Below are 14821 nucleotides of genomic sequence, written 5' to 3'. Positions count from 1 at the left end.
AATATGAAAATAACTCCTGTAATTGGAGATAATCCAGATTTTGTGAACAAGTATTTGGACACACTCAAAATGTTGTAAATACATAAAACGCATAAAAGTAAATTTATGTGACACTTGTTTCGCCTAGTTACGGCATTTTCAAACAAATGTCTAGTTTTAAACAATAAAATACAACTTATTAGACTCAAAAAATCAGTGTTAGATTTAAAATTAATACATAAAATAAAATGGAGGCCTACAAATTAAACGCCAAATCAATAAATAAATTTTATATTCTTCTTTTTCCATGTTGAGATAAAAATAACTCCCACGTGGATGGGCCAAGATTTGTGAAGGATTTGGACACACTCAAAATGCTGTTTCGACATAATATCGCTCACTCCTTTCGAGAACGTCATAAATCAAAAATTGTCAATTTTCAGTTGTTCATGTTTTCGGAATGCCCATAAAATGTACTATATCCCAGCAAAAGAGGCATATTTTTAACTTAATATTTACCCGCTACAGGGCAGAAAGTGTTGTTTTTGCATTTAGAAGAATTTTAATTATTTTTTGAAATATACTAAATCTGGCAGTACACAATGGAGTTCTGGTTCCAACCCTTATGTATGGAAGCGAAGCATGGAGTTGGCAAAAGAAGGATGAAAGCAGACTGAATGCAGTCGAAATGCGATCCCTCAGACGAATGTGTGGCAAAACGATGTTTGATAGATGTTCGAATGATGAAATAAGGAAAGAATGTAAGACTGAGATAAGCATTATCGATAAAATTAAGAAAGGTGTGTTGAGATGGTTTGGACATATGGAGCGTATAAGTGAAGAAAGAACGGTTAAACAAATTTATGGAGCGAATGTAGTTGGAAAAAGAAGCAGAGGACGACCGAGGAAAACTTGGCACAATCAGGTATGTCAAATACTTGAAAGCGGCCGGGTCAGGAGTCGTAATAATCGTCGGGTATGTATGAGGAGATGCATGAATGTAGAAGAGGCAAAGAATGTTCGCAAAGACAGAGTGGTGTGGCGTTCGATTCTCTCTGCCTACCCCTGCGGGGAAGCGGCGTGATGGTTAGTTAGTTAGTTAGATCTGTTTCACAGTAAAAAGTTCAATAAATGGCTTCATATTTATTTTTAATACATTGTATTTTATTTTTAAACTTTGAAAACGTTCTCCTGAAAAATCAAGTTTTTTGATTTATGACGTTCTTGAAAGGAGTGAGCGATATATACATTATAAACAAAAGTATTGCATTGAATTTTCGACGGCATTCATCGCGTACATTCGTGATGAAAAATTAAAACAAAATGTGAAGTTCTCAAAATACACGTTACATTCTAGGACATTAGTACAAAATACTTAGTATAATATTATATTCTTTACACGTGATAGCGATACCATACAACTGCACGAAGCAATCAATGCGTTCTTACATTAACCCTTTGCCCAATTTGCCGGTAATATTGTGAATGGGAAAAAAAATAGGCCTTTGCGGATTTGCCCATGCCTGGTATGGGCACCCTGACCGAGAAACAGCTCAAACTGAGTTTCTTTTGACATCTCATCAAAGATGAAGAAGAATATGGAAGTCTGGGTATTTACAGGGCTTACGACTGTCATATAGGCTGGTTTAAGTGATCATTTTACATACGTGTAAAATTCACCAATTCTACCCATGATTGACAACCACACTACTCAAATTCTTAGAAGTTTATTTGTTTAAACTTCATGTACAGAAAAGAAATAAGTACATCGGCGGGCTGATTGCTAAAAAGCAATATCTTACAACTAACCAAAAACAGACTAGTGATATTGGTCAAAACGTTTGATACCATATAAATCTGTTTGCAATCAGGGGGTAGATAGTGCTTGAATATTTAAAAAAAAAATTACAAGTTCTATATATATGTGATCCAATTTTGAAACATTGTACAAGAATCACTAGAATTTTCACTAGTGACATCTATTGGTGAGACGAAGAAGCTCTTTTCGTTGAGCAGAATCTCTTATATTTGCATGCGAGGTCCGAATCCTGGATTTTAATCTTAATAATTTAAGCCCCGTAAATGCCAGACTTCCATATTCTTCTTCATCTATGTTGAGATGTCAACAAAATAATATAACTCCATAAAAAAAAACCGTTCTTTCCTCACTCATTCGTTCCAATCCATTTGGATAATTGGAGTTAGAACTTGGTAGACTCGTCCACCTCCGTAGTGTAACAGTCAGCACGCTCGGCTACCGTACTGGAGGTCCCCGGTTCGATCCCCATTGGGGGAGGGGTCAAATAAATATTAGTGATTTTTTCACAATATTTTATTAAAGGACTGGTACCTGAAGCGGAGGGCTGATCACCTTTCCTTCATGTGTCAACGATCAAGATAACACTGCGTTTATATGATGCAGTGCCCTATGCACCATTGGGTGTGGATAAGGGTTTAATTCTTTAGGTCAAACAGCCACGGTGACATTACACAACCCTGTTTAACACCTCTAGAGATACCAAACCTAGATGAGACACATTTGACACCATACACGGATATTCCATGTATAGATGTTTAATCTAATTTAAGCCACGGTGACATTACACATCCCTGTTTAACACCTCATCAGTCAAAGGGTTAATGATCTCAACGCATTGCTTGTGAATCAAAACGCAAATCGCTCACTCCTTTCAACAACGTCATAAATCAAAAAACTTGATTTTTCAGGAGGATCGTTTTTAAGGTTTAAAAATATAATGAAATGTATTGAAAATAAATATCAATCCACTTATTGAACTTTTAACTGTGCAACAGATCTTGTTAGGTAAAACCAGAATGTTTTTTCTCCATTTAAAAAATATTAAGTATATTTAAAAAAATAATTAAACAATACCTTTTCTTCAAAATGCAAAAACAACACTTTCTGCCCTGTAGCGGGTAAATATTAAGTTAAAAATATGCCGCTTTTGCTGGGATATAGTACAATTTTTGGGTATTCCAAAAACATGCACAACTGAAAATTGACGATTTTTGATATATGACGTTTTTGAAAGGAGTGAGCGATATGGACTAACCGATTGAAGTCTCTCGGTTTATCGAAGTCTGCATTTGCAGATATTATTTTTTATTATATATATAATTTACAAATTAGGTTGTTTATCAAACGTAGAAAAAATACTATGTGTATATAATAATGCTAAGGTTATATACAATACATATCTTACAATTATCTTTTTGAAAATTTGAAACGAAACATACCACATCCTATTGAGAGAATGATGTCAATACCATGAATTGACGTGTTGTAATCATAAAAGCTAACAGTGGACTGTTTTTTAGGATACTGTGCCATTTGGCGTGCGTAGTTTGAACGTCCTGCTTTCAACTGCGTCATTTTCTCTGTTAAAAATTGTCCAATTAACCTTTAGCCGCCCAGTGGTCCTTTACAGGACCGCGAATTTGCGTCGTTCATTGCCCATCGGTCCCATACAGGACCGGTGATTGCGATGCATTTCGCTATTGGATTACATTGATTTATGACAATAGTATTCAAAATATGAATATTAGCTTACGGAAATAATGTTTTTGAGATACCGATCCATTATTTCATTTTTGGTTCTGATAAATATTTTAATCACGATGCGTAATATTAGTTTTTTTAAACTTTATAAAATTTTGTCCGCCTCCGTAGTGTAATGGTCAGCACACTCGGCTACCGTTCTGGAGGTCCCGGGTTCGATTCCCAAGGGGGGTAAAATAAATATAAGTGATTTTTCACTGTAATATTTATTCAATATTATTACCCTGGACTGGTACCTGAAACGGAGGGCTGATCACCTTTCCTTCATGTGCAAACGATCAAGATAACACTGCGTTTATATGACGCAGTGCCCTATGCATCATTGGGGTGCGGATAAGGGTTTTATTATCATAAAATTAATCAACTTTGTTTTCACCACTTTTTTCACTGTTTTTCAGCGGTGAAAACAAAGTTGATTAATTTTATAAAGTTTATAAAATGTGCCACAAAGTATCTGCGAAAAACATTCAAGAAACGTAATATTAGTGTTTATACCTGCATTACAAGGTTGGCTCGCGGTAGATGCGTTGTTTTATTAGGCAAACCGTAACAAAAGCAAGCTGCTTTATTACGGTAAATTATAAACAATCCTTTATTTTGAGAACGCTTTTTATTTGACCTAAATAGGACGACTAATTTTAGAGGTAAAATTAATTTTATAACAGCTGCGCGTAGGTAGCAAGACACGCCATTATTTCACAAAAATGCTCGCGCAGGGCGCTATCCTTATTGCACGCGGCGTATGAGCGTCTAAAGGTCAATCGTTTTTACAGTGGACTCTTTTTTAGGATACCGTGCCATTTGGCGTGCGTAGTTAGAACATCCTGCTTTCAATTGCGTCATTTGCTTACTTCATATTTTGTCAAGAAACTTATTTTATTCTGCAGTGTCTTCTTCTTTGTCCGCCTCTGTAGTGTAATGGTCAGCATGCTCGGCTACCGTTCTGGAGGTCACGGGTTCGATTCCCAGGTGGGTTTAATAAATATAAGTTATTTTTTCACTCTGATATTTATTCAATATATTATATATATATATATATATATATATATATATACAGTATCTACTCAATGAATTAGGGCCACCCATTATTTTTTTGAATACTCTGAAATCTTTTGGATTATTATATTTATTTTACATAAATACTTTAAGTTTTCTATTGACATCTAATGTCATGTGTATTACCTTCAATAATATGTAAAATATACCTGGATTTTTTAAGCCTTTACAAAATTTCAAACCCTTTTTCTGAGAAAGGTCCCTAATTAGCACAGGTAGACTGAGAGTTGAAAGTTCAAAAAATAGTCCTATCTCATTTATTAGTGAAGTTTCTTGAGTTCTGGTTGTTGTTTTGTTCAGAGAGGTTATATAGTTATCGTGTCTTGTGAAAAAAACTTAATTTTTAATTTTAGTTCATAAAGTATAAATTTTTTTTGCAAACACAAGTGTTTTTTTTGAAAAGGCAAAATGGGAAAAAGTAAAGACATTTCTGAGGAAAAAAAGTCTAGTGTTATAGTGATACTGAAATTAGGAATACTATCTAATAGAGAAATTTCAAAACAAGAAAACGTTTCTCGTCAAACAGTGGACAGAATTTCAAAATCAATAAAAAATCAGTCACCCGCCACCAGCAATCGGCGAAAGAACTGTCGTAGGATTAGAAAAACAACACCGAGGACTGATCGAAAAATCGTTCAAAGTGCCTTAGAAAACCGTAGTGCATCAGCAAAAACATTAAAAATAAAATCGGAAGAAGAGGGTTTAAATATATCGGTATCAACACTGAGGCGACGTCTTTGCGAAGTAAATCTGAAATGCAGGCGCCCTGTAAAAGTACCAAAATTGACACCACGAATGAAAGCGGATCGATTAAAATGGGCCAGGCTACATCGAAATTACTCGGTGGATGATTGGAAAAAGGTATTTATTTAAATTTAATTTTCAACATATCATTTTAGTAAATAAACTTATATATTTGAATTAAACTTAAATTTTCATTATTTTTCAGGTCATCTTTAGTGATGAGTGCCGGTTAGAAGCCGTGACAGAGAGCCGTCGATTCGTCAGGAGAACACCAATGGAACGTTACAATGAGGCATGTGTGGTAAAAGTTATCAAACACCCCCCTGCAACAATGATATGGTCATGTATTATTAACAATTTACCTGGGCCGTTGTTTTTCGTGGAAGGAACAATGAACCAAAATTCCCATAAGCAGGTCCTCGAACGAATTTTATTGCCCTTCTACCATACACTCGACCCAACAGAAGGTCCATACACCTTCATGCAGGATGGGGCACCTTGCCACCGGGCTAAATCAATAATAAAATTTTTGTCTAACAAAAATCTGCCTTTGCTCCCCTGACCTGGAAATTCTCCGGACCTTAATCCTATGGAAAACGTATGGAGCATGTTAAAAAATAAGGTATACTCATTTCCAAATCCGACAGAAGACTGTCTAAAAAAAAATATTCAAAAAATTTGGTCAGAAGACGAAGAAATAAAAAACATGATAAAACAGTGCATTTTAAGTATGCCAAAAAGAATTGAGGCAGTTATTTCTGCCAAAGGTGGAAATACTAAATACTAACTATATTTATATGAAAATATATGCATTATTTAAGCGTAATAAAGTGTTCATGTGTAAATAAAATTCAATGTTGTTTAATTCAAGGTTTTCTCTGAGTTATTCCTGATTGAATTGAGAAATTGCGCGAAATTCTGGGTGGCCCTAATTCATTGAGTAGATACTGTATATATATATATATATATATATAATGGTGCATAGGGCGCTGCTTCATATAAACGCAGTGTTATCTCGATCGTTTACACATGAAGGAAAGGTGTCAGCCCTCCACTTCAGGTACCAGTCCAGGGTAATATTGAATAAATGTTAGAGTGAAAAAATCATTTATATTTATTAAACCCCCCTGGGAATCGAACCCGGGACCTCCAGAACATGCGGACCATTACGCTACGGAGGTGGACAAAATTAAATAAAAAATAAAAATAAAAAGATAGTCAGTTTAGTTTGGTTTAAAATACAATAGAGGTTGAGAAGTGATTACTAAACTTTTAATACGTTTGTGGGATAACAGTATGTTACTAAATAAATAGTTAGTATTTGTTCACAAGAGTACAAATAGTCTTAAATGCTACATATTTTTCCATATACAGGGTGGCGCAAAATGCATCACCCCATCGGAAGATGTCGTAATTTTTGCAAACGGCATCGTACGTCAATCACATTTGACACTCGCCAACTAGACAGCTGCAGTATGCAAACGGCTTGATAAAACGGGCACAAATGTGCATCGAAACTGGCGGCAGCCACTTGACGGATATCATATTTTCCGCTCGACAGAAAAAATTTTAAAGGTCCGAGTGAAATTTTCCATCACTCGATATATATATTTTTTTTACTTAGTACAAAAGTAATTAAAAAACAAAATCGGATGATTAATAATTGCGCCACCCTTAATCTGTTTGTATACTGCAGCTGTCTAGTTATCAAATGTCTAATATGACTGACGTGCAACGCCATTTGCAAAAATTATAACATTTTCCGATAGGGTGATTAGTTTTGCACCATGCATATTTATATATACATATATATATATATATATATATATATATATATATATATATATATATATATATATATATATATATATATATATATATATATATATATATATATATATATATATATATATATATATATATATATATATATATATATATATATATATATATATATATATATATATATATATATATATATATATATATATATATATATATATATATATATATATATATATATATATATATATATATATATATATATACATGTATATATATATATATATATATATATATATATATACATGTATATATATATATATATATATATATATATATATATATATATATATATATATATATATATATATACACGTATATATATATATATATACACGTATATATATATATATATATATATATATATATATATATATATATATATATATATATATATATATATATATATATATATATATATATATATATATATATATATATATATATATATATATATATATATATATATATATATATATGTGTGTGTGTGTGTATACAAAACACATCTTATTAAATGCTACTATCATATCCGTCTTGAATCAGACTAAATTCAATACAAGCAACCATTTAAAAGATCAATTGTTCTTGTCTTGTTATTCTAAAGTAACAGACTCATCTCGTACCATCAACACAGGAGTTCTATATATACCATTCGGGCACAGGTGCGGCTGTGGCTAGTAGCACACGTGATAAGACGCATCTCACACCAATTGGACACGAATGTGGCTAAGACTAGCAGCACCTGTGCTAGAATATTTCTCACACAATTAAGACACAGATGTGGTTGAGGCTAGCAGCACCCATGCTAGAACATGTCTCGAACCATTTAGACACCGATGAGGCTGTAGCTAGTAGCACCTGTGTCTAGACGCGTCTCACACCAATAAGACACTGACGTGGTTATAACTGGCAGCAGCCACAACGGGACACGTTTCACACCATAAGGACACATGCGGCTGTAGCTAGTAGCACTTGTGTCTAGACACACTTCTCATTAAGACACAGATACGGCAGTAACTAGTAGCACCCGTATCTAGACACGCGTCTCACACCATTTAGACACAGATGTGGCTGGGAAGCTGTATCTCACACAGGCCACAGATGCGGCTGTGGCTATTAGCACCCGTGTCTAGACGCGTCTCACACCATAATGACACAGATGTGGCTGGCAGCACTTGTGTCTAGAAGCATATCACTCAATTAGGACACAGATTCAGCTGTAATTAATTAGGAGCAACCGTGTCCAGACGCGTCTCACACTATAATGACACAGATATGGCTAGCAGTACCCATGTCTAGACACACCATTAAGACACAGATATGGCTGCAGCTAGTAGCACCCGTGTCTACACACGTCTCACACCATAATGACACAGATGTGGCTAGCAGCACCCGTGTCTAGACACTCCATTAGGACACATCCGGCTGTAGCTAGTAGCATCCATGTCTAGACGCGTCTCACACCATAATGACACAGATGTGGCTAGCAGCACCCGTGTCTAGACACTCCATTAGGACACATCCGGCTGTAGCTAGTAGCACCCATGTCTAGACGCGTCTCACACCATAATGACACAGATGTGGCCGGCAGCACCCGTGTCTAGACGCGTCTCACACCATAATGACACAGATGTGGCCGGCAGCACCCGTGTCTAGACGCGTCTCACACCATAGGGACACAGATGTGGCCGGCAGCACCCGTGTCTAGACGCGTCTCACACCATAGGGACACAGATGCGGCTGTGGCTAGCAGCACCTGTGTGGGGACGCGTCTCATATGATGTTGCAGCAGCGGCAGTAGCGCTGTCGCCCAGCACCGGCCGATGGCGGAGGGGTGACGGGAGCGAAGTACGCGTGGACGTTTATATTGGGCAGGTGATTCTGTAAAAAAAAATAAACATATATACTCATCACCTCGTTACAAAAAAATTATGACTACCTTAAAAAATATCCGCTGTCCGCCTCCGTAGTGTAATGGTCAGCACGCTCGGCTACAGTTCTGGTGGTCCCGAAAAAAAAGTGGGTCGAAAAAAGCCACCCTTCTTTTTTCATTATTATGTTTCTTTTATCATATTTTGAAACATAATAAATCAGTATAAAACGTACATAAACAATATAAGGAAAGAAAAAACAAACAAAGGAAGAATGGATATATCTAGAATGATGGGGGAATGACCCGAGCTGGATTCAGGCAAAGCACTTTAAAAAGTTTGGTGTACGATGTGCCCGAACTGGATTCGGGCAAATCGCCGTGTCAGCAAAATACCTACCCGAATTGTATTCGGGCAAACCACACAAGTGGTTAATCTATAAGAAAGGTAGCTATGCAATTTGTGGAGAACAGCTTGAGCGATTCTGCGACTCACCCTCAGTCTTCGTATGGCGTTCCTGGTGACCAGCTGGCAGTCGTAGAGCTCTATGACCTGCAGATTGTGGCAGGAGATGAGGTGATCCAAGGCGGCGTCCGTGATCAGAGGACAATTGTCCAAGCCTGCCGATGCAAAAAACAAATTTAGTAAACCCTTAGCCCTATCACATATCGCTATCTCCTTTCAACAACGTCATAAATCAAAAATCGACAATTTTCAGTTGTGCATATTTTTGGAATGCCCACAAAATGTACTATATCCCAGTAAAAGAGGCATATTTTGAACTTAACATTTACCCGCTGCAGGGCGGAAAGTGTTGTTTTTGCATCTTGAAGAAAAGGTATTGTTTAATAATTTTTTTTAATATACCAAATATTTTTCAAATGGTGAAAAAACCTTCAGATTTTACCTAAAAAGATCTGTTGCACAGTAAAATATTCAGTGAGTGGCTTGATATTTATTTTTAAAACATTGTACTATATTTTTAAACTTTAAAAACAATCTCCTGAAAAATCAAGTTTTTTTATTTGTGACGTTCTTGAAAGGAGTGAGCGATATGGGCAAAAAAAATTTGATGTCTCTTATATGGCTATTTTTTTTTTAAAGTTGCAAACGCATACCATCTTAATTTTTTTTAAAACTACCGGGGCTTTTTTTAAACTACGAAATTTCATCCCTGAACGATGATTCTAAACCGTTTATTATTCCAATAAGCAAGGTAAATGCAATTCCGTGCAATAGATTTTTGTCACGGTCTTGGATTATTGGCTAATAAAATAATATGGAAAATCACAAGACTATCGGTAACATTCTTATTGAAATCTGTAGGGAACTAAGGGAGATATGAAGGTTTAAACTTTACATATTTGAATAAAACGAAATACAAGCGTTCGCATACGTCATCAGATTTCCGTCATCAAACGTTTTATGACGTCATACGGTTTATTGTCTGTGGTTTATAGAGCTGTAATAGTAGTAGTGTGGATTGTTTCTTTACCACTACACTACCATTTGTGTTATACAAATATAAGGGGAGGGGGGATCATAGACATCAACAAATAGAGCCGCCAATAATTTAGCAATGTTACCAATATTAGATTAAGTCCATCGTTTCTGTGACGTCATTCATTACCAACTTACGAAAACAACGTATTTACGAAGGCGAATTTTCCACAAGAAAATTATGAATGAAAATATTGATTATATCGACTGCTATAAACACAAAATGAGTCTAATACAATCCTTTATATGAGTATGTTAAACTAGATATTCCTCCCGTCTGATAATCATCCATTCCAATCCATAAAAAAAATTACAAGTAACCGCAAACCCAATTGCCATCTGTACAATATTTTTTGGCGTCTCTCGCGCTTTACCAACAGTATGTGTTCCCGGTAGTTAGCTAAGACAGCGTCGGCATAGATTGTCTCCCATTCCTATATACAGGAGCAACCTGCCGATGGTTATGCCTGTAGGAAGATATGCTGAATAATATCTGTTCCATGTGCCTGAGGGGGTATTCCCAAGCGGGATTCTTCTACATCTTTAGCAATAGTATTCTTGCTTAATTTAGATTTTAGCATTAGATTTGAGACTTTTTACCATAAGAGGGTACCATAAGCTCGTGTGGTCCCCAAATCGCGGAGCCACTCTCGAATCTACTTCGCACCGAGGAGTTATAAAGTAAATATAGGAAAGAGACAGCGCTCTCGGCTTGTGTATATCGTAGTCATACAGGAGAAAGTGACCAAGTGCATTTTTTACAAAAACGTGATCATTGACTATTTGATATCTTAATAATAAAACCCTTATCCGCACCCCAATGATGCGTAGGGCACTGCGTCATATAAACGCAGTGTTATCTTGATCGTTTACACATGAAGGAAAGGTGATCAGCCCTCCGCATCAGGTACCAGTCCAGGGTAATAATATTGTATAAATATTACAGTGAAAAAATCACTTAATTTATTTTACCCCCCTTGGGAATCGAACCCGGGACCTCCAGAATGGTAGCCGAGCGTGCTGACCATTACACTACGGAGGCGGACAGATATCTTTGATATTTGATATCTTACTAGCTTAATATTGCCCTGAAAAAATCCCAAAGGATTTTAAACTTGGAAGTATAATATATTGACTTGTTAAAAATGACTAACTGCATTGATCATTGTTTTGTTGCCAAGCAAAGGTGACTTAAATGGCCCCCCTGAACATTTTACGTTTTGTTAGTCGGTCACTTTCTCCTGTACGACTACGATATCTCCGTCGCCCCCGCTCACCCAGGACTGTGAGGTGTTCGGCGGCGCAGGGCGAGGCGGCCAGCTCGCGGATGCCGGCGTCGGTGATGAGCTCGCAGTGCGACAGGGTGAGGGTCTCCAGGCGCGGGCAGCCAAGCGCCAGGTGCGTGAGGCTCGTGTCCGTGATCAGCGCGCACTCCTCCAGGTCCATGCGCTCCAGCAGGCGGCAACTCTGGAACAACACTCAGAGTAATGAAACAATTCAAATTTTTAAATAAAATTATCAAGCGTGCACTCGTTTACGAGTGATTTTAGCTCTAACAAACAAAATATGTACTGGGAATCAAATCGCGAGTAGCCGCAGTAACTAACGTAGCGACAACGACGGCCTGCGCACTACTAACCTTGCGACGGCATGCGCGTATATGCATAGCGACTGCAAACGTGCACACACAGAAACGTTTGTGTGTTGGTGATTTTATTTATTTCCGTCACTGCAAATGAATAATGATAATAAAACCCTTATCCGCACCCCAATGGTGCATAGGGCACTGCGTCATATAAACGCAGTGTTATCTTGATCGTTTACGCACGAAGGAAAGGCGATCAGCCCTCCGCTTCAGGTACCAGTCCAGGGTAATATTGAACAAATACAAGAGTGAAAAAATCACTTATATTTATTTTACCCCCCTTGGAAATCGAACCCGGGACCTACAGAACGGTAGCAGAGCGTGCTGACCATTACACTACGGAGGCGGGCAAATGAATAACTTTATATTATAATACATAATTATATTACGGAGGAATACAAAAATTGTGAGCCCATATCTATTATATTTTATATTGGTATTCTCATTTGAAAAGTCGAGTTGTAGTAAATACATATCACCGGGAGGGAAAGGTTAAAGACAGTTGGTTTTTGTCAAGTCTGCCTTTATAGGTTTATGTCATTTAGAGAGGGGTAGAATGCTGGGACCTAGATTTTATCGATAGTTTATGTATTCATTTTAAATTTTAAATCAAACACAGATTTTTTGAGTCTACTAAATTGTATTTTATGAACAAAAACACATAAAAAATTTATATTGTGACAATCGTTTCGCCTTGTTAGGGCAAACGAATGTCCGATAAATTGATAATGCCCTAACAAGGCGAAACAATTGTCACTATATCAATTTTTATGTATTTTCCTTAACCTTTTAACCGCGTTAACTTTGTTCCTGAGAGACACCCGTGCGCGGCAGTATTTCGCCGTTTTTTAAATGATTACTTTTATCATGTAGTATCATTTATAGAAACGATTTATTTTCCTAAACAAAAATTTTCATTGTACCTTTTGGTTAATTCTATAATACACGTGTGTCACATTATTCTTGAAATATATCGTAATATAAACAAATAAGATCGTAACATAAATAATTCAAAGCACGTGTGTCACTCTTACCCACTGGCGATGCGTAGCGTCGAGAGTGAGACAGATATAGGGCATGATTATGGCGCGGACTAATTACTGACCTCAAGAAAAATCAGGGATCTGTTCTTTTATTTATCCTTGTGATGTTACAAATTATTAGTCAGATATTTCAACAGATGTCATGAGGCCAAGGATTGACGTATTATTTTATCCAAAGTTCCACACCATGAAAAAATCCCTCCAAGTTGAACTGAGGTTGGAAACTTGGAGCAAAGTAAAAACACATACGCTTATGTCAGCCGCGTATGGGGCATGTTTTGTGAAAACACATACGGTTATGCGAGCCGCGTGACCGTATAATAAAATACAATTTAGTAGACCCAAAAAATCTGTTTGATTTAAAATTAATACATAAATTAAAATGGAGTTCTACAAATTAAACGCCAAATCAAAAAATAATTTATTGATAGTACTCATCTGGACGTGAAATGGTAAAAACGATACCTTGGCGAGGGCTTGGAAGCCCGTGTCGCTGAAGAGCTGGCAGTGCGCGGCTTCCAGCGTGACGAGCCCGGGGCAGCGCTGCGCCAGCACGGCTAGGGAGCCGTCAGTCAGCCGGACGCAGCCCGAGATGCACAGCGAACGCAGCGACGGGCAGTGAGTTGCGATCGCAATCACCGCCTCGTCCGTCAAAGACTGAAACACAACGCATTGAAAAATACTTAATGACACACTATCTGCGGGAAGGGTAATTTGACCGTTTCACTGGACTGGTAGTGTTCGGCTGGAAGGGTAATTTTACCTTTTCACTCGACTCATTGTAAATTGCGTGTAAGTTATTTTTACGAATGACTTTTGCGGCATCTTTTGACCTCATATCGATGTTTTTTTTTTTTTAACCCTTATCCGCACCCCAATGGTGCATAGGGCACTGTGTCATATAAACGCAGTGGTATCTTGATCGTTTACACATGAAGGAAAGGTCGGCTGTCCAAACTCAAAACACAGTAAGGGACATTTTTTGTTATACATTTTTCATCAAGTAGATTCTACTTGATCCAAAAATGCAAAAAAAACGTACTACAAAAAAAATGTTCCTTACTGTGCTTTGAAATTGGATAGCCGAGGTGATCAGCCCTCCAATTCAGGTACCAGTCCATGGTAATATTGAATAAATATTACAGTGAAAAAATCACTTTTATTTATTTTACCCCCCTTGGGAATTGAACCCGGGACCTCCAGAACGGTAGCCGAGCATGCTGACCATTACACTACGGAGGTGGACGATCGATGTATACAGTATGCTTAAATGTTATCACTTCTTTTCAGAGATGTTTATCTCTATTATGAGAGCGAATCCGCCCGCAGATAGTGTGTTAACCTTTGCCGGTCAACGAAACGCCAATCCACATTCTCTACAATTGTGACGCACTCGCTCGCAAACCAAGTCACATCCTTGGAGGACCTCTACTGGACTCCGAGAAGGTGAAGCTCCTACCACCAAGACAGGTTGTGAGTTACATGACTCTTGTACATCTTGGCAGTGAGCTGTAATACAGAGGGAAGGCACAATAGACCTAATATACAATATGGCTCCAGA

General features: G+C 37.1%; 1 protein-coding gene and 1 long non-coding RNA gene across 2 annotated transcripts; one reads left to right on the top strand and one right to left on the bottom strand.

Moving 5' to 3' along the window:
• The first annotated feature begins 4596 nt into the window (after window positions 1-4596).
• LOC148310046 (uncharacterized) lies at window positions 4597-5751 on the top strand. The gene is made up of 2 exons (XR_015837441.1): window positions 4597-5476; window positions 5565-5751. It is a non-coding gene; the product is annotated as an uncharacterized LOC148310046 (long non-coding RNA).
• Window positions 5752-7691: 1940 nt separating this feature from the next.
• LOC148310045 (uncharacterized) lies at window positions 7692-13958 on the bottom strand (the record flags this gene model as incomplete). Its single annotated transcript, XM_088259076.1, has 4 exons — window positions 7692-9082; window positions 9568-9692; window positions 11850-12039; window positions 13726-13958. Coding segments are annotated over 4 exons (656 nt in total), but the record flags the coding sequence as incomplete, so codon positions are not given.
• Window positions 13959-14821: the final 863 nt, after the last annotated feature.

The sequence above is a fragment of the Brachycentrus maculatus genome, unplaced genomic scaffold (genome assembly GCF_059751285.1).
Source record: "Brachycentrus maculatus isolate JH-2025_06_01 unplaced genomic scaffold, ASM5975128v1 h1tg000109l, whole genome shotgun sequence".
Taxonomy (NCBI): Eukaryota; Metazoa; Arthropoda; class Insecta; order Trichoptera; family Brachycentridae; genus Brachycentrus; species Brachycentrus maculatus.
This window is presented reverse-complemented; position numbering and strand designations above follow the sequence as displayed.